Raw genomic sequence first — 26,349 nt, 5'->3', positions numbered from 1 at the left:
AAGTGAATAAAATTGGTCCTAGCACAGAACCTTGTGGAACTCCATAATTAACCTTAGTCTGTGAAGAAGATTCCCCATTTACATGAACAAATTGTAATCTAATAGATAAATATGATTCAAACCACCGCAGCACAGTGCCTTTAATACCTATGGCATGCTCTAATCTCTGTAATAAAATTTTATGGTCAACAGTATCAAAAGCAGCACTAAGGTCTAACAGAACAAGCACAGAGATGAGTCCACTGTCTGAGGCCATAAGAAGATCATTTGTAACCTTCACTAATGCTGTTTCTGTACTATGATGAATTCTAAAACCTGACTGAAACTCTTCATATACATACATTCTATATATATACATACAGTGGTGGGCACACTTCCAATAATCCGATAACAGATAATGTTTTCATTATCAGATTATCTTTTTAGATAAATTTAAAAAACATCATCGGACTAATTATCTTCCAATGAATTACCGTCCGATAACTTTTAGACCGATAACGTACTAAACTAAGCTGAACAGTGAAAAACATTTTTAAAACTGTTAAAGCTGTTGAGACCTACCTGTTAAAAGTTTCCTGATAAGCATGTTGTTCTACCCTCTGTAATCAGAAACCACGCAATCATCTGTAAGCAAAGGAGAACTGGTGACCAAAAAAAAAGTCATTTCCTTTAACACCATACTAATAATCGCAATGTCACCAAGTCATCCAGAGGCATACATGTTTAACTTATGGTTCAAATTTTAACCACTCATTTTAGACAAGTTATTTAAAATTATTGTCATGTCTGAAGTTTCTAAAGTGAAAATATCAGATATATGTTTTCGTTTTAAAGTAATGTGCTAATTTTTAAGGTTTTGTGAGCACATGCTGTGCCAGGCAGCAATGCATCATGGGTAGCATAAGGTAATCTCAGACGTTCACGACAGGACAAATGCATTTCAGACACTCTGTTCAGGGTCCACAGATAACAGCATTAAACTCTAGTGCCTAAAACTCTCGTGAATATATTTTCTGGGTTTATAGACGTTAGTGTATTTGCGTTTGTTAAATTCCACGCATCTTAAATGTAGCAGACACGGATTATCTGGAATTTTGTTTGACATTTTTTCAAGGCCACTACTGCCATCTACTGGCCAGGAGTGTTCATGGCAGTATTAAATGTCTGGGTACATGGCTGCTCTGTTGGTATTGTCCATTGTCCAGGCGCTTTTTGTGTGCATATATTTGTTAACTTTGTATTCTAAAACTATGGTTAGAAGTAACTCCGACTCCTTATCGGTCCACATGAACGAGGTTGGCGCCATGTTTTTAGTTTTTGTGGAAGTGACGACAAGAGAATAAGGCTCCTGATTGGATAGAATTTTAATCAGTACCGCCACCCAAAGGTTTGTCAGACTAATTACAACACATTTATACGGTTCGATGTGGATGGATTTTTTTTTTAAATGACGTAGTGTGGATGAAGTTTTTCCCCAAACTGAAAGGGTAAGATATTCGGTTTTACAAATACCCGACAACGTGTGTACATGGCCTTATGTCTGTGAAAGGCACTATATAAATAAATTTACTTACTTACTTACTAATATTGAGTGCACATTTTACAACATCATAAAAGTTTTAAAACATGCAATTGCGATGACACTTCCAGGTCTCCGTAAAAATGCCTGTTTTTACAAATAAAAATGGAATATTTTACAAAAGCACATTTATCTTTAAACCAACACACGACACATGTCACATTAACATGTTGGTTTACATAATGGATTACTGAACCAATCACTGTTTAGCACTTTTACCCAGAATGCTTTGCGGTCTGTGTTTGTTACAAAACCTCAGAATTAGTGCCTTATTCAACATTAAAAGATATATGTTATATTTTCACTTTGTACAAATGACAGAATTGACATTAATGGAGTTATTCTATCAGTATTTTCAAAAAACATAAGTTAGTATGACTTTATTTTTCAAGACCTCTGCCTGACCGGAGTGTTGAAATTGATAGGGAGTTGGTCTTGCGGCTGCTCTTGGTGAGTTTCTGTGGTGGGAGCGCTGTTGTAAACAAGAGCTTCGAGGAGGAGCAGAATGTTGAAAGAAAAATGATTATGATTAGTAAAGAGTTGATTTCGTGGGTGCTCTCAGGATTTGTCTGTGCTGCTTCCTACAGGGGGTAGCATGGTCAAACATTCTTGCTTATTCTTTAGGTCTTTTACCGCTTTTGATGCTTTCAAAAATGATCGTGTTAAAAATCAATTTCAGCTCTTTAGTAACTGCAAATATCCCATAGACCACACCGGAATTTATCGGTTATCGATTATCTGTTACTTCTGATACATTTTTGGGTGGTTTATCGGTTTATCTTTATCAAAGATAACTTTGCAGTTATCTTATTATCTGTTATTGAAGTAAATTTTTTGGTTATCTGTGCCCACCACTGTGTATATATATATATATATTTATATATTTAACCTCCTAAGACCCAGAGGTTCTCATGAAACAAAACTTAGTATTATGGTCTAGACAACCAAAAATGTCATGTCCACATATGTGGATGCCAGGCCCTAGGAGGATATATATTTCCTTGTACATTTATACTGTCATGTGTGGAGTGTGCAGGGTATGCATCTGCCCTCTGATACATTTCATTTGTTATTTTATGATCAGTTCACACACCTGAGTACGTACAATTGGAGTTGTAACTGAAGTGCTTTGAAGCTGTGAACACATTTCTTGCTGGTTTCAACCACAAATGTGCACTCTGAACTCTTCGGCACCAATGCAAGGGGTTGGACTTGGACTTGTGTGTGCAGGCTTTTATGACTGACTTTGAGGATATTGCTCTTCAAGCTGTGACTGCCAATCCTGGACATGATCTCCAAAGCAACAATTACCTCTGACACTAACAAAGCACCTGCAGGAACATTGAGGACATGGGACTTATTAACCATTACAATGATAACTAGAGCACTGCACTTGTAGAGCGCAAACCTCCACCAACTCGAGTTTCCAGTTCCACAAATGGCTACCTTGGGAAAAAAATTCAAGTTCAAAGTCCTGCTAGAAGTGACTTTTCATAAGCTAAAATATAATACACAACATTATAGACCAAAAGGGCTTTCAATGTTAAAATCAAATATCCAGTAAATCCATCGAGAGTGCCAGTTTGCACTAAAATATACATTCAATTGGGTTTTCAATGTTAAATTTAAATGTCTACAAAATCTGTAATCTGGATCAGATCTGGATCAAACTTTGCCACTCCATAATGGATACCATCCTACATAATGCTTTCAAATATGAAATAAATTCAATCTTTTTTGACTGAGTTATGGATTTCTGAAAATTCATTCAGTGTTAAAGGACCAGGATTTTTCCAATTTTCCAAGATTTTTCCTGAGTTTGACCTTTGAAGTATGACCTTGAAAATTGAGTCAGTTCTTGCCTATCAAAATTGTACACACGATACATCATAATGACAATGTGACAAAAGCTTTTTGGTGATTTTTGCAAATTTAGAAAAAAACAAAACAAAACAAAACAAAAAACTAAGAAATTACACGTACATAAGTATTCACAGCCTTTGCCATGAAGCTCAGAATTGAACTCAAGTGGATGATGTTTCCACTGACCATCCTTGAGATGCTTCTGCAGCTTAATTGGAGTCCACCTGGGGTAAATTCAGTTGATTGGACATGATTTGGAGAGACACACACCTGTCTACATATAAGGTCCCACATTTGACAGTGCATGTCAGAACACAAACCATGCAAGCATGAAGTCAAAGGAATTGTTTGTAGACTTCTGAGACAGGATTGTCTCAAGGGAGACCAGTTGGGATTGAGGGAAAGATGAATGCAGCAATGCACAGATACATTCTGGATGAAAACCTGCTCCAGAGAACTTCTGACATCAGACTGGGGTGACGGTTCATCTTCTAGCAGGACAATAACCCTAAGCACACAGCCAAGATATCAAAGGAGTGGCTTCAACACAACTCTGTGAATGTCCTTGAGTGGTCCAGCCAGACCCCAGACCTGAATCTGATTGAACAACTCTGGAGAGATGAGGTAACACTTTACTTGAAGGTTTCGTCATAGTAGTGGCATGCCATTGTCGTAACTTAAGTGTCATTTGGTTTTTGTAATGACAAGTTAACAAGTTGGCATACAACCAAAGACCAAAAAGGCCAAAGGCAACTTCTCTGTGCTGCAGAAGATAAATGTGATGCACGTCTCAAAAGTCTTCAACAGATAGATGGTAACTTTTGGGAGATTGGAGTGGATCAAATGTCTGCCTGGGTGCTTGCCAGCTGAGACCCAAGGTATTCCCATCGTGTGGTGGATGTGGAAACATGCATGACTAGTGTATGTTTCTTGATGCAATCTGACATGACTTGCGCGATCTTGACTTGGAAGTGATTTTTTTGTCAAAAATCACCTTCAGTTATTCCACCAAGTTTGGTCCAAATCAGCTCAAAATGCTTTGAACTATTTTGCTCAAACACAGATGGACACAGAGTACCCCAGATGTTCTACTGCACACGGCTATAATAACTCAAATATTTATTTTCGTTTTATATAGAAAAAAAGCATTTGTTTCCAGCCTTCAAGTGTTTTCTAAGCCTTATTCTCCAAACACAAAAGGATTCCAAAGCAAGCAAAGCTACATTTCTGAGTTTGTATTCTGCCATAATGTTTGGAGAATAAGCTCAGCATTAGTTGCGTGTTGGCAGATCTTCTAATGAACAGCTTAGCCATTGTTTCCTTTGCAGATTATTCAGTTGAGTGGACTGAAGAGAAATCAATTACCACAACTTAACTTTCATTATTTATCCCACAGCTACATGACAATTTGCTGCTCTTGAATTCATAGGGTCAGATCCAATTCCCACAAATGTTTTCCCAGTTTGAACCCGTCAGAGGCGGGGGAAGAGGAGACACAATCCCTCCACAAGTGAAAAGACAAGAGAAAATCTATTTTTGCAGACCACCGCTGCTTTCTCGCCGCTTCTGATTAGCATTAATGTTGCACTGCAGAAGTCTGTCGGCAGAACTGTTACACGGAAAGCTATATCTCTGCTCGCCTGTGTAATTCTAAAGGGAACATTTTTTTCTTTTAAATTAAATGCATGCTGATTGTTACTGCAGCACCCCCCTGTGTGTGGAATAGTCGGCAGTGAGGTAAATGTCACTAAGTGCCACGTTATTTTCCGTGGTGGCTGTTCACATAGTTTGCATGCAAAACAAAAGTAGTGCGGAGGAGGAGGTGTTGGAGTGTTTTTGCACGCACGGTCTTATCAGGAAACAGCAGGGGGACCGGACATATGTCGCACTTCACATTACAGGCCGGGACGGCGATAACGGGGTGGTTAGTGGTGCATTTGAAATGGCGTACAGCCGCAGTGATCACAAAGAAGAAGGGACGCGGTGCGTTGGGATGAGGATCGCCACGGGACCAGCCGCTAACACGTTCCAGTCTGTCATTCAGCCGGCCTCGGCAGGCTGCACGCGCACACAACATGCTTTATTTAAGACACACTGGCTTTGGAGCCCGTGCCTTTCCCATTGTACTTTTTTACGATTTGGCTTTAATGCCGTTTGGGAAACAGCGTGCATAACTGAAATCGTGTAAAAGAGTCTGTTTTACATTTTCTGCCTCTAATTGATTTTGAAGCAGTTGCAGTTAAAGTAAATGGTGAGGTTCTATTGGTGTTGCTCTATTTGGGTGAATTGAATTTGCATGGCTGAGTGACTGTGCAAGTATTATGCCTGCTTTTGCAAGTAGGATAATATTACAGGAGAGTCAGGCCTGGAGTCACCCAAAGTTCACCCAGGGGACAAAAATTACAGAACAATCTGTAATCATGATCATCTACATGAAGTGTGGGGTCTCAAACTAGCAGGCCGGGGACCAAATAAGGCTCCCGAATCAGTCGAAAGTGCGCCTTATTACGGGGCTTTTAAAAAGCCTATAGGCACGTGCCCGATAAAATGTAGTGAGTTAATGTGTCCGTTCCCCCAGGTTGCTAACATAATAACTCAAAAACAATTAATGCTATAGTCTTCTAATTCTCCAAATGAAAAAAATGAATATAATGAAGCTAAACTGACTAAAATTTGGTTAAATTAAATGCAACAGATCAACACAAAAAAGCAAGGTTTTCTTTTTTGCTATGTAATATGCCAAAGCCCTGTCTGCTCTCTAGTTTATCACTTTTTAGACCTTTGGAAGATTCATGCTCAGTTTACTGTGAGTAGCCTGCGGTGCACAATTTGCAATGCACAGTGTGCTTTCTGATTATTAGTATTAAAAAAACAAACAAACAAAAAAAAAACATTGGATTAATTTTCCAGACAGTCCTTCTGGACAAACAATCCAGATGGACTGTCTGATCATCATAAGTTTGACTTTCTGATTGAATGTCAAGAAGTGCAAAAAAACAAAAAAACAAAACAACAACTACAACAGCAAAAAAAAAAGAAAAAAAAAAGCCATGCCCTGTTTAAATTATTGCAGAAAAACTGTTCAAAAGCTAATTTGCATAAAGATCGTAAAGGAGGCTGCCTACAGAGAAAAAAAAACATTATTTTTAAGTCATTTTAGGACCCCGCCCCCCAAAAGCGCAATCAAACAAAAACAAAACTTTTGTTCAACACTTCAATTTAATGCAGGAAATCTGTTCATAGAATTTTTTGGAAATTTGGGACAAATAATCCTTCGGGGATTGTCTGGTTAAGTTAAGTTGGACTTTATTACTGAATCCCTTGAGCCTCTAGAAAAGGCAATACATGTTACTTTTCACTCAATTTTCACTTTTTCTCTAATTTAACACAAATATTCTTACAGAGGCTGCCTACAGGCAAGAAAAATGTCTGTCTTTGAATCATTGTAAGGGCCCCCACAAGAGTCAAAATGATATTTGGCACACTTCTCAACATTTTGCTGGAAAAAAACCCCCCCCAAAAAACCCTGCATTTTCAGTAGTTCTGCATATAGAGGCCCCCAATCAATGTCAACCTACACAAAGATTTTCAGTTACCTCACTGAGTCATTCTAAACAGCCCCAAAATCAATTAGTGTCTGATGATTTTCTCAAAAACTATTCAAAAAATAAGGCAGGTTTCAATTCAGTTCAATTTAATTCAATTCAGTTTATTTATACAGCATCATATCACAACATAAGCCACCCTAAGGTGCTTCACAAGGGTAAAACATAGTTATTTTCTCTAAACACATTGTTAGAAAAAGAAGACAAAAGAATTTGACAAGAAAACATTTAACAAATGTAAGTTGGTTTTTGTAACATTATTAAAACACGTATGTTCAACACAAGCCCAAATTGAAAGACATAATGTAAATTAACTGTACAAAAGTCTTTATTTATTTCTCTTGAGGTGTAAAATGTGCAAAAACTGGGAAATCAAGTGTATCTTGATTTGCTGGAAGCAGGCCTGTTCCCAAATCACCCAATATAACATATTGTATTTTAAACGTTCAGTGCTGACTGCTGATAAATATGTCTGAAAGCAAATTTAAATTTAAATATATACTTTATGTGTAATTATTTTTTAATTATCCAAAGAAACAAAAACTATTACATTTATATAACAATGACATATGTGCTATTACTTTTTCAGCATTGCTACATGCATTGTCTTTGTTTAATGCTGCTGTGATATTCAGTTACCATCTATATTCATTGCTATACATTATTAAACATGGAGCTTTACTATTTGTTTTAACAATAATTTTTCAAGGAATCAATAATCAGGAGTCTCAGTAAATGTCATGGCGACAGTCACACACCATCTTCCTTCTACGTTGTTTCGGTCTGCTAAAGGCCGACCCTGCTGACAGCGTCAGATCACAGAAAACTGTCACGTGTACATCTGCGACACAAGTACTGCCTCATCAGGCGTCAGCGTATATTATTTTTGACATGCATGGTTTAAGGGCACAGTATATTTGATACAAAGTGGCATTAATTAAATGGCTAAACGCACACGCTCATGTTTTACAGAGTCGCTGTACATGAACAAAGGGAGTGACAGTTGAAAATACACTAAAAGTCAATTACAATTTTATGTACGTTTTTAGATCATTCTCTTTAAATGATAAATGAGGTTACAATTTTGCCTGGGCTCTTTCTAGACACTGCAGCTTTAATTGCTAATTGTTAACGGCGAATGAATACATTTACATATTAATTAGCTCCCAATTTACATTTTTAATTTGCTGCCTTCAAAGGGTGCGAGATAAAAGGTCGTGTTATTTTAAATAATTTATCCTTTATTGCAGAAAAGATGCTGGAAGGAAAACGTGGGGGTGATTTTTAACCCAAAAAGCTCCAACTGTGGGAAAAATGCAGGTAAAAAATACATACATGTGATTTTTGTGATTTAAGTGAAGAGGCTGAGCAGAAAAAATGGTGCGTTCACACAGTTTTTAACGCGGACGTCTGAGCGAGGAGCAGCGAAATGCAACACACCACTTCTGTGGGAGTCAAGTTTGAAAAGCAGATCCCCCTCGATGTGTGAGAGCTTTTCTTTTTATCACTCCGTTTTGTCCTCTCTCCCTCCTGATACGTCAATTGATTTGGCAGCCGGTGCCTTTGGTTTCCGGCTTTCACCACGAGGCAGTGGTAAGACAGCGGAGCAGCAACAAGCAGGTTTAGAAATTCATTACAACGAAAAACAGCCACCACTGGATTTCTTGTCAGGAAGGAAGACGCACGTCTTTGTGCATGTATCAGAGTGTGGGATACGGGTGGACAGATGGCTCCACGTTTGCCTCAAAAACAACGTAACAGCCAACTGTATCAGGGTCACACACCACAAAACACTCACCTGAGCTTGAACATGTTAAAGGTGAAATATTTGGGGGAAAATGTCATCATGTTACAGTGGTAAAGTTGTAATGTTATTAGAAACTTGTTTCCAGAATACCAGCGCCCCGTCCACTTTAGTTACAATTGTTTTAGTAGTTTTTTACAACAGACCAGTCTCAAAATTTGTTTGGCTTGTTTAAATTGGTTCATAAACTTTGGAGTAGTCTCCTACTCCAAAATGAAGAAAACTTGCATTATTTGTAGAATATCTTGGATATTGTATGTTAAAGCAGTTGTCAGTTTCCAGAATACCAGCGCTCTGTCCACTTTAGTTACAATTGTTTTAGTAGTTTTTACAACACACCAGTCTCCAAATTTGTTTGGCTTCTTTAAATTGGTTCATAAACTTTGTAGTCTCCTACAAACAAACAAATAAATAATAAGATCAGGATGCAGTTTTTATAGCAGATGGAAATACAAAAAAGTATAAACCCATAACTCACACTATGATCAATAAAGTGAAGAAAACTTGCATTATTTATAGAATATCTTGCATATTGTATGTTAAAGCAGTTGTCAGTTTCCAGAATACCGGCGCTCTGTCCACTTTAGTTACAATTGTTTTAGTAGTTTTTACAACAGACCAGTCTCCAAATTTGTTTGGCTTGTTTAAATTGGTTTCTAGACTTTGGAGTAGTCTCCTACAAACAAACAGATAAATAATAAGATCAGGATTCAGTTTTTATAGCAGATGGCAATACAAAAAGTATAAACCCATAACTCACACTATGATCAATAAAGTGAAGAAAACTTGCATTATTTATAGAATATCTTGCATATTGTATGTTAAAGCAGTTGTCAGTTTCCAGAATACCAGCGCTCTGTCCACTTTAGTTACAATTGTTTTAGTAGTTTTTACAACAGACCAGTCTCCAAATTTGTTTGGCTTGTTTAAATTGGTTCATAGACTTTGGAGTAGTCTCCTACAAACAAACAGATAAATAATAAGATCAGGATGCAGTTTTTATAGCAGATGGAAATACAAAAAAGTATAAACCCATAACTCACACTATGATCAATTTGCATTATTTGTAGAATATCTTGCATATTGTATGTGAAAGCAGTGTGTCAGCAATGAAAGAAGACATTCTAACAAATAGCTTATAAAAATATGATTATTCTTGCAACAGTAAAATGTTTTTTTCACAACATAATATGCATCTCACACTTATTAATGATATAATATTTGATCAACTATTCATATTGTCTTAAAGGCTCAAACTAACAACTATTTTCATAAATGATTATTTTTTTGGTCCATAGTAAGTCCCTTTGGCATCTCCCTTGTTTTCACTCATGCTAAATCAACATACAGATCCATCTCGGATGTGCTGTGGAGACCCCACATTTTACACTGGATCCCCTTCCTGACGCAATTCCGTATCGGAGAATCGGCAGGGGTGGGTTTGAACCAAGAACCTTTCACATTGGAAAAAAAAGCACACTTAACTGCTTGGCCACCACCCCCTACTTTCAAGATTTAATTTATTCTGCAACAGCCTTCATTAATAAAATGGCAAGAAATGGTGCAAAAATGTTGATCAATGTTTTCCAGATCACAAAACGATATTACCCAGAGATATTCAGTTTACTGCCACATAGGAGTAAAGAAACTAGTAAAGAAATAATCCAGTAAGTATTCACATTTAAGAATCTGAAATCAGAGAAATTGGACTGTTAAAAATACTCAAATTGCTTAATTGATTATTAAAGTTGTTGATTAATCTGATTCTTTAACTGAATATTGTTTAATCGTTGCAGTTCTAATTATCTAAACAGTAGTACTTTTTCAATCTTTTCTTAGTATTACTGCTTTGTATTTCTTGTTACTGCTGGAACGCAGTATGATTTGTCTGTCGACGTTGTGATTTTCATCTTGTTAAAATATCTATCTATCTATCTATCTATCTATCTATCTATCTATCTATCTATCTATCTATCTATCTATCTATCTATCTATCTATCTATCTATCTATCTATCTATCTATCTATCTATCTATCTATCTATCTATCTATCTATCTATCTATCTATCTATCTATCTGCATTTCAGTCTGAAAATACCAGATTTATTTAGTGTTCCCATTATTCTGTCACTACACTGCTCAGAAAGAAATGATTGAAATCCTCTTTTACGAGTCTGTTCTTAAAGCTTACTCTGTGTGTGTGTGTGTGTGTGTGTGTGTGTGTGTGTGTGTGTGTGTGTGTGTGTGTGTGTAAGGTAATTAGAAGGGACATTCAGTCGCCTCTACCAATCACATAACGGACTGCTGTGCCCACAAACACACTTTCCTCATTGATCCATCAGCAGGAGCACATTATGACTGCCGTCCTTTTGTCTCTGCTCTGTACCACCAGAGCAGATCGAGGACAATCTTTTCTACTGCTGCGTGTCTTTGAACAACGAGTCGTATTTAGCAACAAGAGGGAAACAAATCAAACAACAACCCCCATTCACTGATACAGACAGAGTAATTGCAGCTGGACAAAAGGCCCCAGAACAACACACAGGTCTTTAAATCACTTATCAGGAAAAAAGCCAATAAAGGATGATTGAAATATGACATAGCTACTCGTATGCACCATAATAATGAAATGCATGAACCGTGGAAGTTGACACTGGATTTTCCTGCTTTTGCAGCTTTATTTGTAATTATGTGGAAGAATGCAGCAGAACAGTTAGCTGCAATTACATTCACAAAAAACTGTCAAAACCAGTATGTCAACAATATGTTGTATTGTTTCCTCCTTTTGAAATATGCAATGCAAATACAAATAAAGGCAATCAAGAGTGGCGCTCATTTCAGTATGTACTGTGCAAATATTTTAGGCACCCCAGTATTTTGATAATGCAATTATTTTCTTCTTTTTCAGTGGGTCTGAAATGTCCAAACGTTTGTGCTGCAACAAATGTGGGATTTTGTTTTTCTATTCAGTTATCAGGTTTTTATCGTCCACATAAAACACAACGGCAGAAACACTTGATGGGTTTGTCGGTGGAATTCTTGGAACATGACAGCACAAAATCACTCGCTTCATAATAAAATGATTATAAAACACGATTCAACACAAACAGACGTTATTATAAGCTATGAAAAAATAATGATGTAGTTTGAAGCATTATTAGCATTTTTGATCATTTTCAGGCATAGTCACAGGAAACCTAAACATTTTACAAGCCAAACCAAAAATTTGGCCTACCTACCAAAAATTTGATTCTCTGTGATGGGACATGACCCTTGATCGAGACCCAGATCCAGACCAAACCAACAGTTATTTTCTGAGCTGTGGACAAAAATGTTAAGACAGTGTCATCTCCTGGATCTGTGGTTTCTTTCTCTTATTACACCTGATATTTTCACCAAGTGTCAGAAACAAACAAACAAACAATCATTTTATGCCTATTTATAAAATACTACTAACAAGCAAACAGACCATCGGAGCCAAAAACAGAAATCTACTTGGCAGAGAGAAAAAAAAAAAAAAAAAGAACCCAAAACAGACCTCATCATTTTAATTCCTTCACTTTGGGGGCCCCCTGGTGGCTGTGGGGGCTAAAATCAAGCTTTCACATCCTGATATGTGATGCTGATTTACGTGTGTCTGCATATTTGACAATTTTCATAATTAATACCACAGACGCGTCTGAGAACAGAGCTGTTGTCGCATGGAAAAACATCTAAAGCAGCTTTTTGTCATCACACAGCAGAACTGATTGAAATCCAGCCTCGTGAGTTTAGTGTCCCGCTTTGATCAATCACACATTTCTTTCTTGATATTCTAACACATATGCGTTTGTATTTGTATCAATATCAATTGTAGTTTGAGTGTTTTCTGTAGTTAAGAGAACCTCTATCAGACTGCACGTGAACCACACCGAGGCCTTCGAAACGAAAGTGAGCTCGGTTAGATTCCGAGCGTGTTACCAGGTTGAAATTATCTATCAGGAAAAAAGAAAAATAAATTAGTTAAATCTGATTTTTCAGCTTGCTGTTACATATCTGCCACCTCCGGTGATTGATGCAGTCAAATTAGATGTATGTGGAACACTGGCTCCAGCAAATGAACACATCAACTGATGACCAGCTGTTTCTAATTATTATACACTGGTTAATTAGGACGCCGTGTCACCATCAACGGTGGCGGTAAACTGTGTGAAATTCATAATTCATGCTCTGGCATCCAATGAGCCTCCCTGATCAAACTGGTACAGTGTGGCACGGATGCAGAGGCCGGGCGGTGAGCAGATACCGCTGCCAAATATCAGTGTGTGCGTGCCGTGTGTGTGCGGGCATGTGTGTTCACGCCTCTCCCTCACACCTCCTCTCTGTCTCCCCCCCACCCGGTCTCTGTGTGTGTCTCTCTCTCCCTCTCAGCAGGGCGTCTGTGTAGGTGGTGCTATGAAATGTCTGGATCTCAAAGGTAAGCTGAACGCCGCACTCCATCATTATTAAACGCGGCCGAGGAATTTACGTGACATTCATGATGCACTGAAGGATTTCTTCACAAAGAGTAATTATAGAAAGCACACAATAACACACCAGACCAATGGCACATCACAACACAAAAATGCATTTTATGATAAAACAAACATCAGTTAATAACACATTTATGATAATGTTTTAATATACTTTACATGGTTATACAGCACAAAAAAAAGTTGTTTTCAACCACAGTAGTGATTAGCAACAAGGTTTCATAAATCACATGCAAACAAAAGGCCTACTTTACACATGCCAGCCTGAACAATACCACACTTATTTTAATTAATTGGCAATATTCACACCAGTGTATTTACAGAACATGTACCAAATGTAGCTTTTAAATATAAAAATCATAATTTCATCTAAGTGAGCACAGCACACGGTGACTTCTATTTCATATGGGCAGCACGGTGGCTTAGTGGTTAGCACTGTTGCCTCACAGCGAGAAGGTCATAGGTTTGATTCCCACCTATGGCCTTTCTGTGTGGAGTTTGCATGTTCGTCCCGTGTTTGCATGGGTTTCCTGCGGGTGCTCTGGTTAACTCCCACATTTAAAGACATGCAGGTTAGGTGAAATGGAAACTTTATAATTGTCCAGGTCTTCCTTGGTTAGACCTTGCAAGGTTAGGTCTCCCTTGCAAAAGAGATCTCAATCTCAATGGGATAGTTAAATAAAGACTAAATATGGACTCCAAAACAATGTTCTGAGGCATTTCAGATAGAGTGTGAATTATACAACAACAATTGTGGTCCTTACTTAAATTTAGTTTGCTAATGTTTGGTGAGGATAATGTTAACTTTAGCTGGATAACATTCATTTATTAAATTGGAACTTTAAACCTTCTGGGGTCTATGGACTCGCAGGAGTGTCCAGTTCATTGTACCATTTCTTTAGAAATTTCCCTTGTAAGGTATTTGCAGTTTGTATAATGCCCATGTGTTGCACATCAAAATGTTCAGAACAATCCTATCTTTCTTAATGTCAGAGCTATATTTGTCTCAAACAGTCTATGAGATATAATTTGGCTCTATTCCTGAAAATATGAACTGTGTTTTTAGAAATTCTTCAAATATTTAGTAATAATGCACCTTAGTTCATTTGGACAAACTGTTTTGGAGATGGAAAATGAGTTTACCAAAGTCTTTGGGTCAAAATGTAGTGTGATATATGCAAAAGCTCAATATATATTTATCCAATACCTGCGTGCCAGGGACTTGTTAGAATGCAAACAAACATATTTGTATGTCCTTCATCCCAGGGAACAGGATATATATACACTCAACAAAAATATAAACGCAACACTTTTGGTTTTGCTCCCATTTTATTTTGTATGAGATGAACTCAAAGATCTAAAACTTTTTCCACATACACAATATCACCATTTCCCTCAAATATTGTTCACAAACCAGTCTAAATCTGTGATAGTGAGCACTTCTCCTTTGCTGAGATAATCCATCCCACCTTACAGGTGTGCCATACCAAGATGCTGATAAGACACCATGATTAGTGGACAGGTGTGCCTTAGACTGTCCACAATATAAGGCCACTCTGAAAGGTGCAGTTTTGTTTTATTGGGGGGGATACCAGTCAGTATCTGCTGTGACCACCATTTGCCTCATGCAGTGCAACACATCTCCTTCGCATAGAGTTGATCAGGTTGTCAATTGTGGCCTGTGGAATGTTGGTCCACTCCTCTTCAATGGCTGTGCGAAGTTGCTGGATATTGGCAGGAACTGGTACACGCTGTCGTATACGCCGGTCCAGAGCATCCCAAACATGCTCAATGGGTGACATGTCCATCAATAAAATGCACCTGTGTTCTTCGTCCATAACAGACACCTGCTCATACCTTAACCCCACTGCCACCATGGGCCACTCGATCCACAACATTGACATCAGAAAACCGCTCACCCACACGACGCCACACACGCTGTCTGCCATCTGCCCTGAACAGTGTCAACCGGGATTCATCCGTGAAGAGAACACCTCTCCAACGTGCCAAACGCCAGCGAATGTGAGCATTTGCCCACTCAAGTCGGTTACGACAATGAACTGGAGTCAGGTCGAGACCCCGATGAGGAGGACGAGCATGCAGATGAGCTTCCCTGAGATGGTTTCTGACAGTTTGTGCAGAAATTCTTTGGTTATGCAAACCGATTTTTTCAGCAGCTGTCCGAGTGGCTGGTCTCAGACGATCTTGGAGGTGAACATGCTGGATGTGGAGGTCCTGGGCTGGTGTGGTTACAACGTGGTCTGCGGTTGTGAGGCTGGTTGGATGTACTGCCAGATTCTCTGAAACGCCTTTGGAGACGGCTTATGGTAGAGAAAAGAACATTCAATACACGAGCAACAGCTCTGGTTGATATTCCTGCTGTCAGCATGCCAATTGCACGCTCCCTCAAATCTTGCAACATCTGTGGCATTGTGCTGTGTGATAAAACTGCACCTGTCAGAGTGGCCTTTTATTGTGGGCAGTCTAAGGCACACCTGTGCACTAATCATGGTGTCTAATCAGCATCTTGATATGGCACACCTGTGAGGTGGGATGGATTATCTCAGCAAAGGAGAAGTGCTCACTATCACAGATTTAGACTGGTTTGTGAACAATATTTGAGGGAAATGGTGATATTGTGTATGTGGAAAAAGATTTAGATCTTTGAGTTCATACAAAATGGGAGCAAAACCAAAAGTGTTGCATTTATATTTTTGTTGAGTGTGTATATATATATATATATATATATATATATATATATATATATATATATATATATATATATATATATATATATATATATATATATATATATAATTATTAGTAGAATTATTACCTGGAAGCCAACCCAGGACCTTCTTGCTGTGAGGCAACAGCGCTAACCATGAATCCAGTGTTTCTCAACCACTGGGCTGTGGCTACATAGTGCCATCTTGTGGGCCACAATTTCTTTTTTCAAGTTTAACTTAGTTTCTAGTGTTGTACAATATTGGTAATATTATGATATAAAATTAGCATCCATCCATCCATCCATCTTCTATACCCGCTTACTCCAATAAAGGGCTGGAACCTATCCCGGCAGTATAATGTTAATATTACTTTGTTAATTTAATCTATGATGGAATTTAGTGCCATATATTAAATAATAAATAGTACATCATTCATTCAACTTTAAATCATCATCATCAATTTGAGACTCAGTTTGGCCTACTAACATTTTATACTGTGATGTCGGGATAGATAAAAATGGATATGTTTGAAATGAAAAAAATAACAGTAGTGTTTTTACTTTACCGAAAAACATTATGTGTGTGTGTGCGTGCGTGTGTGTGTGTGTGTGTGTATTTATTTAATTCCTGGGCTCCCATCTAATAGGGAGTGATGTTGCATTCCATTAATACATGTTATAATAGGTTATTAGAATCAAATGGGCCCCAACTCATTACAAGTGTGAACAGGTGAGCCTTAGAATAGGTTGACAATGCCTTACATTGAGGCACTGTGCTGCCGCATTTTGACATGTCCCTCAAATTTAAAACAAACGAAAAAAATGTTTTAGTGAATTTTCATGAAATCTGCTGAAAGAATCAATGTAATTAAGACAAAGAACTCCTAAATGTTACCTGTTTTGCAAGATCAAACTGCATAGATATATGTAGTATATAAAAATGGTTCTGTCAGGACTGACCACATACCATCATTCACTATATATGCAGACAGATGAGAAAAAAAAATGAAGACAAAATAACTTTTTTTGTTATTGTTGAGCAAAAACCAAATGTTTTTTTTTTTTTTTTTTTTTTTTTTACTTTTTTTAGAATCATTAAAATTCAGTTGTTAATCAGGATCCAAATGTATATTTTTGATCTTTGTTTTTGTCTTTTATACAACAAAACAGAAAATTACACAATACACAAAAATAATAGTTTATTTTCACTACAGCGTAAAAAAGTTGTTGAGACTAGTGTGGGGTTTAAAAGTCTTTCCAGATTGTTGCAAACCTTTTTTTTTCCTGAATTTTGCAAAATACATGAAATATGTTTGAAAAACATGTTTCAAAAACAAGTACGATTTATACTCCACTGCGACTTTATGTTTTGTTTTGTTTTTCCCTATTCATGATGCATTTTGTCTACATATGGGAAATACGGTCAAAGAAAACAAAAAAGAGAGAAAACATCCAGTCATTAAGGATTGATCTACTAATACAAATAGTTTACTAACTTGTATAACTTAATATGTTTACTAACTTAATCTCAAAGAACTGAATTCATTCAGGTGTTACCAATTGAAACAATTCAATTACGCTGGTTTAACTACTGTTTTTTCGTTTTTCAGTTTAAGTAATGCTATTTATCTTGAGCAAAAATCCAAACGTTACTCATCTTTGCCAGATTAATCTCAAAGTGCCTTTCCAGTTATACGTAGTTATGATCAACTCAAAGCCGTAATTTGAAATATGAATATAAAGTATTTAGGTGACATCAAACTGTTTTGGTTAAAAACTAAAGGAATGCTGCTTGAGCTTTAACATCAGTGTTATTGACGTAAAAGTAGTGTGACACCAGCTCACATCCCTGAGTCTGCTGATCGTGAACTAAATGTGGCTGCACACTCGGTGTAATCCTGAATCTGGATCCCCCGTTCAGATGCACAGTGGACAAAGTTTACTGTCTTTGAACGTCTCCAAAGTCTTCTCACAACACCACATACGCGCACACACGGTGGCCGTGTAAAGTTGTGTGCGACGCCGTGATGGGCGTCACTGTTGTCACGCACTGATGACATCTGACTGCGGGTGTCGCTGGCTTATTATCTTGCCGACGCAAGGTGGATTAGAAAAATGGGATTTAAGATGGCTCTCCCTTTCACCCCACACGCCCTCTGCCATCGCTCAGTTATGTGATTATTGCTAAAACAGAGGGGGAAAAATCATTTGGGAAATAATTATGATAGTAATTATCATTTCCGCCTTCTTGGTCGGGGAGATAAGGATTAACCCAGCAGAGAGGGAGAGTTTTAGAAGCCACGTGGATTTGTGTGATCAGTCACAGTTTGATTTGTGGTGTGACTCCTGATCAGTGTGCTGTGCCCTAGCGCACTGATCAGATTACCAAGCGATAACTGGAATTCCTTCAGTTAATGTTGAATAAAAATGACAACAGCGCTCACAAGAACACATTCTTCAGATGATGGCCAAAAACCCAAAACACCTTGTATATTTCTGCACAATCACACACCTCCTCAAACACACAAGCGTGCACTTTGTGATTGTGACAGGATTGACAAGAACACAAAGCCAAAAAAATCAAGTACCAGGATACAAAAGGGAAATGTTCGGCACCCATTTTACAGATGCAGCAGGGCTATATCCTAACAGTCTGTGACTCAAGGTCTGAAACACAAAGTACAGCGGCAGTTGGATTCAACCACACCTTGAATTTCAATTCATTTCAGTTTTGTCATTTATATAGTGCCAAATTACATTAAAACTGCCTCAAGGCACTTCACACAAGTAAGGTCTAACCTTACCAACCCCTAGAGCAAGCACATAGGCGGCAGTGGTAAGGAAAAATGATTGATGATCTGATGATTTGAGGAAGAAACCTCAAGCAGACCAGACTCAAAGGGGGGACCCTCTGCTTGGGCTATGCTACAGACACACTGGACAATACAAGGGTGATTCTTAGACTACGGGCACTTATTATGTCCTTTGATCATATTGTATGAAAAACAGAAAAAAGGGGAAATTTCACACTTTTATAGTTATCTTTACAATGAAAGTGTGTTAAGAAATTTGTTCTAGTAGTCTATGATGACTTTTTCACCTTTTTTCAGCATCATTATATGCAAATATTGCTGTTTTGTGCTTGTCCCACACCCAGACTTTTGATCTTCAATGATAAAAATGAATGGTAAAGAAACGTTTTTTCTAATGTTTTAAAATATCTCTGAATAAAATATCAGCAAAATAATCAAAACACAATTGGGGTATTCAATGTCATACAACTGTTGTGATTTTTTTAAACAGAATGTAGTTGTCCCACACTATTGCCGTAATTTCCACCACAACACTGTAATGTCCCTTTAAACAGTTTGTATGAAAGATTGTTTGGGTAGTTTCTATGGAGATAAATAGTGCATCAGAGCACATGTATATAGCGCCAAATCACAACAAACAGTTGCCCCAAGGCGCTTTATATTGTAAGGCAATGGTGTGGTGGAAATTACATTTACAAGGCCAATAGTGCCCGTAGTTAAAGAATCACCCACAAATATACAGGAAATTTTGGGAGTCCATGCTGGTGTCGAGGACAGGAGGCTGGTTGGGGAGTGGGGGTGGGAGATGAGTCCATAGATCCCATCTGTTTCATGACCATTACAGAAGAAGACACCCACTCCCAGTTGTGGATAGAGCCGCCCCTCGGACAGAGAACAAAAACAGAATCAGGCAGCAGAAAGACCACAAATAAGATATAATTTATCAATAAGTAGCAAGAAAAACAGAAGAAATACTAAGGCAATCACTAGCCACTAGCCCTAAGCGTCACTAGAAGACCCAGAGTTTAGATAAAGTGATAAAGTTAATGGTTAAATAAAGTCACCTATTTAGTTGTCAATTCAGTTTATTTGTAGTGTGTCAAATCACAAGATAAGTTGCCCCAAGGTGTGTCACAAGAGGAAGGTCAAACCTGACACACACATTGGCCAAAAACCTCTGTCATGTGCTTTTTGATTACAGGATGAAACCTCAAGCAGACCGGACTTAGCAGGATGACTGTATGAATAAAAGAAAGTACAACAAGGAAATGTCAAACATGAAAAGAGAGAATTGTTGTAGCTTAGCATATACATATTGAGTCCACTTGTTACATATTGAGTCCTCTTGTAACATATTGAGTCCACTTGTTATGTTATTTGTTATTTGATTACCTTAAATGGAATCATTTAAAGGGGAATGCTGGTGTTAGGTTGAAATTCCCAATTTTTCCCTTGGTTATTGGGATGCGAACTCAGAAGACTCAAAATAGTCCATGAGCCAAGCAGGTCAAACTTTAAAAATGCTCTAATCATGCTGAAAACTATATCACATTACTTGTCTGATCATAACGATTCCAAAAAGGAATAGTTTGGACTATCTGTGATGGAATGTTTTGGGGTTATGGGGTCAAAACAGCAAAAAATGGTGACAAAGGTCAGTTTCAGTTTGTACAGGGGTCAAAAGTTAAAGCTGCTCCAATTTCAGCACAAAATTATGCAAATGATTGGTTGAAATAAAAGGATTAATAAATGGAATTGTTTTGACTGTGTTTAATGTTTGGTCTCCAAGGTAAAGGTCAAACAACTTTAACGTCTATTGGATTCTATGACATGTGACATATGTTACCCTGTAACATGATAACTAAGCATGACAGATGGTGCAAACTATTCCTTATTAGAACACTATTAACCCAAACAATAATTTGCATTTTTTTTTTTTACTGAATTTTAGCAACTTTAACTTTTGACCCCTATACAAACTGAAATTGACCTTTGTCACCATTTTTGCTGTTTTTACCCCATAACTCCAGACCATTGCATCACAGATAGTCCAAACTATACCTTTTTGGAATCATTATGATCAGACAAGTAATGTGATATAGTTTTCAGCATGATTGGAGCATTTCTAAAGTTTTACTTCTGTGTAATTCTTCATTGACCCCCTACCTGGCTACAGCTACCACCCTGGGATGTCTATCTTGCATTTTTGTGTAGGCCATGATACATTGAGACTGGATTCAAAGTGTTGTTTATTCACCTTAAGTGGTACTGATTTGGCTCATGGACTAAAAACTAATAGGAAAAGGACTTCAGTTTTATATGTTGTATTGAACAGATAATCATTAACAGATAATCGCTCTTTCAGTTTGCAAACTGACCACACATCCCACACGTACTACTCTCCCTGCCTTTGTTCCTGCTTTCCAGCACCAGCTTTAGAACCCTATCAACCCAAACAATAATTTGCATCTTTTTTTTTTACTGAAATTGTAGCATCTTTAACTTTTGACCACTGTGTACAAACACCCTGCTCAGAGTGCCGCTCTCATTGGACCGACATCTCTTCTATTATGGAACTGTGGGATAGCTCGCACACAGACTGAGCTCGCCAGACTACTTTCGTCACCCTGCTCAGCGTGCCTCTCTCGTTGGAGCAACAACACACAGAATGTGTCTCTTTGTCCCAGATAGATCTCTTTCAGTGCAGTTCAGTTCTTTCAGTCTTCCGCATCAAACTCCATCGTGTCAATGTTTACATTGTGCTTGAGCAACAGGTGAAGTTACTCATAAACTGTAAGTTTCTTAAATATTTATTACGGCCACTCTTAAAACTTCAGTTATCTTTATCATTTTATTACTGGTAAATTTTAGAATTAATGTAGATGAGATATACTCATTATCAATTATCTGGGAACTACTTTTTGCACAGGAATTCATCAAGCACGTGGGCTGCAGGCGTGCACTAACACAGAATACTCAGAAACTGGAGAGTCCACTTTTAGCTTGCCATAAGCTAAGCTAGTGGCACCTGTGAGAGTGTGTTGTACAAACTGAAATTGACTTTTGTCACCATTTTTGCTGTTTTGACCCATAACTCCAGAACATTCCATCACAGATAGTCCAAACTATACCTTTTTGGAATCATTATGATCAGACAAATAATGTGATATAGTTTCAACATGATTGGAGCATTTTTAGATTTTAACTTCTGTGTAAATCTTCATTGACCCCTACCTGGCTACAAGTACCACCCTGGGATTGTTATCTACAGTTTTGTGTAGGCCATGGTACACTGAGGCTGGATTCTAAGTGTCATTTGGTCACCTTCAATGGTACCATAAACCTGCTTGGCCCATGGACTACTTTTGCAAGGGAGACCTTTACAATTAGAAAGTTTCCAATTCACTTAACCTGAATGTTATTAACCCTACAAAGCCCACCCTGTGAAATAATTGTCAGAAAATTCTATTTTTTTGAAACAAGTCTTTATTGGACCTTTCAACAAACCCACCAGAAAAAACAACAACAACAACAACAACAAAAACAAAAACCTTTTTGCATATATGAGTTTTTATTTGTATCATATTTGCTACATTGGGCATTTTAGCATAAAAACATACATTTTAAATCCAGAGCAAACATTGCATAAGCACTTTTTTATGTATATATGTGTATGTGTGTGTACATGTCTATGGATGTATGTATGTATGTATATATATTGTATATGTGTGTGTATGTGTATATATATTTATTTGTTTTCTTTTTTAATATTATGTGATATATACACCTTTTCTTATACTACATATTTGTTTTATGTTTTGTATGTGATGGTATGTCTATTTAGACGTTGGAGTCTGCAATAAAGTTTGACTAATAACATTTCAAACCTATACAATTCTGCATTTTCTTAGGGAAATTACTATGGATCACTTGTTTCAGGCAGCCATTATGAATGTCTCATCTGAATGCCCTCTGATGCATAAGATACTGACATCTGGTGGTTTGTCTGTGCACTACAAGTATCTCATTGTATACGATGGGTTTTTTGGGGAGAAAATATCACACTGATGAAGCAGACATCTCAGAAAATCCTGTATCAAATATGATACACTTGGCGTTATAGGGTTAAATGTGGGAGGAAACTGTAACACCCAGAGGAAACCCACGCAAACACAGGGAGAACATCCACAGAAAGGTCACAGGTGGGAATCAAACCCATGACCTTCTTGCTCTGAACAACAGTGGTAACCACTAAGCTGCTGTGCTGCCACATCCAGCGCCCCATGACCCTTGATTGGCGTAAGCAGCTGAAGATGAGTGAGTGAGTGATGCACTACATTATAAAATTAGAGTGTATATGCCAGGGTAAATTATTTTTTATTAATTCAAGGGCCACTTCTTCAGATTTTGAAAAAAAAAAAAGCTTTAAATGATACATTTGTTGTGGTTTGATGCATGTACACATTCAGTGATGAGAAACACCACCATCAGGCTGAAAATAATAATCTGCTTTACTTTTGAATTATTAAATATAAAGTTTACTACTCATCAGACTGTGCTTTAGAATTTTGGAAGTTTTTTGCATTTTGTTGATTGCAGTTGTCAGCTGGCAGGCAGGAAGTCAACAACGAAAACGTGAGCGTTCACATCACTCCTGATCCTTCTGATCGTTATTTCTTTTCCTCTTTATGATTAAGCCTCGGGGCTTTATTATGAAAAAAAATAAACCTGCACACTTTCACAGGGATAAACTTTGCTTATTAAGGAAGTTGGGTGTGATTTTGTTGCCAAAATTCTCCTTTCAGAAAAAGATAAAGCACATTTGAAGGCAGGCAATTTTGCATCTTAGCAAACAGCCCACACCAATTATTTTAGGTTTGATTATTCGTCTCTATCAAGGTGAGCGATTAGACCACCGCTCCTGTGAAGCTCTGGAAGCCGTCCTGAAATCGTTGCACTTTGATTTCATCAATCTGCAGGCGGCTCAACTGGAAGAAAATGTGAGTTTTATGAGCAAAACCTATTTTCCTCATCTTCGTCTTCCAATTCCAATACAGTTTCATATTCAGACTTCCCCTGTATCAGATTAGAGGTGATCTTTTTTTTTTCTTCCAAAAGAACTTCATAACATTCCTGTCAAATTTGGTGCCCTGTTTTCTTCATTTTTTCCCCTTCCCATGTTTTTTTTTTTTTTTTTTCTGTTGCAGGGAGCCTCGTCCATGCTGGATATGATTTTGTACTATGAATCTACAACCCATCTTGACATTTCTGACAACAGCAGCATGGGAACGTCGGCGTGGAGAGCCCTCGCTCATTTGATAAAGCAGGTTGGCTGACACGTGGGAATAGTAATCTTCTCTTGTAGGGTTTCTCTGGGGAATAATGTACCTCCTACATAGTGAGTTTGTTGTACATTACATGGCTACAGGACGCAGGGCAGAGCAAACAGGGTTACAAGTTCCACTGCGGTGCACACTTACGGGAGAGCTGCAGCGTCGCACTCTGCATTAGCAAGGGTAGCTCATTAGCTGTGAGCGGACAAATGCAACCACACTTAAGCATAAATTTTAAGTGAAAAATTTTTGAGGATTAAACTATCTGACATATCCAGACTTCACCATGGCCATGGTAGATACAGCTGCATGAGAGGGTGAGTATCAAAGAGCAAAGACAATGGAACGAGCTTATGGAGACATGAGGTCACTGGACCACGATGTTTATCTCTGCAGGAAAACAAAGGTTCAAATGTTTGGACACTAACCAGTGACCTGGATGTGTTTGGTATTTGGTCTCTATGGAGGATTCTTGGTTACCCCGGAATGACTTGATGTCAAGTGAACGGTTACTTTGGTAGATTAGATAAAGAGTCACTTTTGGCGAAGCCCTACGTACCGGCCCAGGTTCTGTGGTTGCAGGATGCGGGACTACTGTGTGTTCCTAGGGTGAAGAAGAAGTCAGTGGGTCAAAGAGCCTTCTCTTATCGTGCACCCGCTCTATGGAACAGTCTCCCTACAACCATGAGGCACTCAGAGGCTAATGCTCACTCATAATGCAAGTGAACGTCAAGACATTTTGGTCATGTGGTGCCTTTTTGTGGGCATAATCTAGTGTGTAGGTGCCTCAGTGTTGCGGATCTCAGCTGCTGGAAAAGGCCAAGGACATGGCCATGTTTTAACTGGATGCAGCAGATAGATGGTAACATTTGAGAGGTGGGTATGGTCTAGTTGTCTGCCTAGGTGGTTGCAGAACCTAAGGCACTTCCAAAAGTGTGGCAGATGAATGGACACATGGCACAGCACGTTCCTGTACCTGTCCTGACCTGATGGCAAACAGCACCTAATGAGGCGCTGCTGCCACCTGTGAGTGGGACTACAGATAAATTATAAAGTAAACCCAAATCCTTAGAGGGGCATACTTGGCTTTTTGATATCAAGGCCAATATGCATCATGCCCTTCACTTCTATAAAGCTACTACCACCCACGGTTTAAAGGTCAATCTCCACGTAAAGGCACCACTATTATGTCAACACATTCACACTGTTGGGAAAGTGTAGGAACACGGACCCACAACAGGGGGCGCAAATGAACGGACAATGGAGGAAGTCAAATAACAACACTTTACTGTTGTGAATAAGCACAACAAACACAACAGATTACAACAATAGACAAAGAAGTCAATTCACAAAATGTGTCACGTGGGCAGGCTCGAAGATAAGAGACGTCTGTCCAAAGCAGAACCGGAACCACATGATTTCCTCCGCCACCGAACCCCGGGAATACTGGAGCCGCCAAGTCCCGAACTCCCAGGTGGCCACTGCCTCCGCGTGTCGGATCTGGTACTGCTGGCGAGGAACAAAAACAGTTAAATGTGGGTGCGTTTGCACCCAGCAATCCGTATGGCGGGAAAACCACCTCCACCTCTCGTCGGAAGAATGTCTGCTATTTAACGCACAAAAGTAACAAAGTGTTAATGTCAAAAAGACAACACAGTCGGCTGAGTACTGTACCTCCTAGGTAGAGCGATATCTCGGCAAAGAGGTGGAGATGTCGTCTTGCTGATATACCACTGCTGATCAGATGATTGGTGACAGCTGTCATAGGCGATAAATGACAGCTGTCACCCCGGCTGCTCCTGTGAGGCGGCAGCGCCCTCTGGTGCCTGGAGCCCGCACTCCAGACAGGGCGCCCTCTGGTGGTGGTGGGCCAGCAGTACCTCCTCTTCAGCGGCCCACACAACACACACTGTATTATCATTCGAATGCTAACAATCTAGCACTTTTTATTGCAATATGAGAAAATCTGAGTATTTTTCAGCAACTCCCAACTTAAACTTGACTTAGACATGAACGTTCAAACAACTGATCAACCCAGTATTGCTTCGTTTCACAACCAAAGTAACACCAGTTTGTCTCTGGTTCTCTTTTGGTTATGTTGTCTGAGAGACTAG

At 38.4% G+C, this 26,349-nt stretch overlaps 1 protein-coding gene across 1 annotated transcript in view; it reads left to right on the top strand.

The window, feature by feature from the left end:
• Positions 1–26,349, top strand: part of si:dkey-288a3.2 (protein phosphatase 1 regulatory subunit 37) — a 312,886-nt gene that overhangs the window by 28,827 nt on the left and 257,710 nt on the right. The window contains exons 3-5 of the mRNA XM_034194841.1: positions 13,261–13,306; positions 23,802–23,902; positions 24,110–24,229. Of these exons, the coding sequence (XP_034050732.1) occupies positions 13,261–13,306; positions 23,802–23,902; positions 24,110–24,229 (267 nt within the window). The remainder of the gene's footprint in view (positions 1–13,260; positions 13,307–23,801; positions 23,903–24,109; positions 24,230–26,349) is intronic.

Source organism: Thalassophryne amazonica, chromosome 19 (assembly GCF_902500255.1).
Source record: "Thalassophryne amazonica chromosome 19, fThaAma1.1, whole genome shotgun sequence".
Taxonomy (NCBI): domain Eukaryota; kingdom Metazoa; phylum Chordata; class Actinopteri; order Batrachoidiformes; family Batrachoididae; genus Thalassophryne; species Thalassophryne amazonica.
Note: the sequence above shows the minus strand (reverse complement) of the source record. Positions and strands in the feature narration are given on the sequence as shown.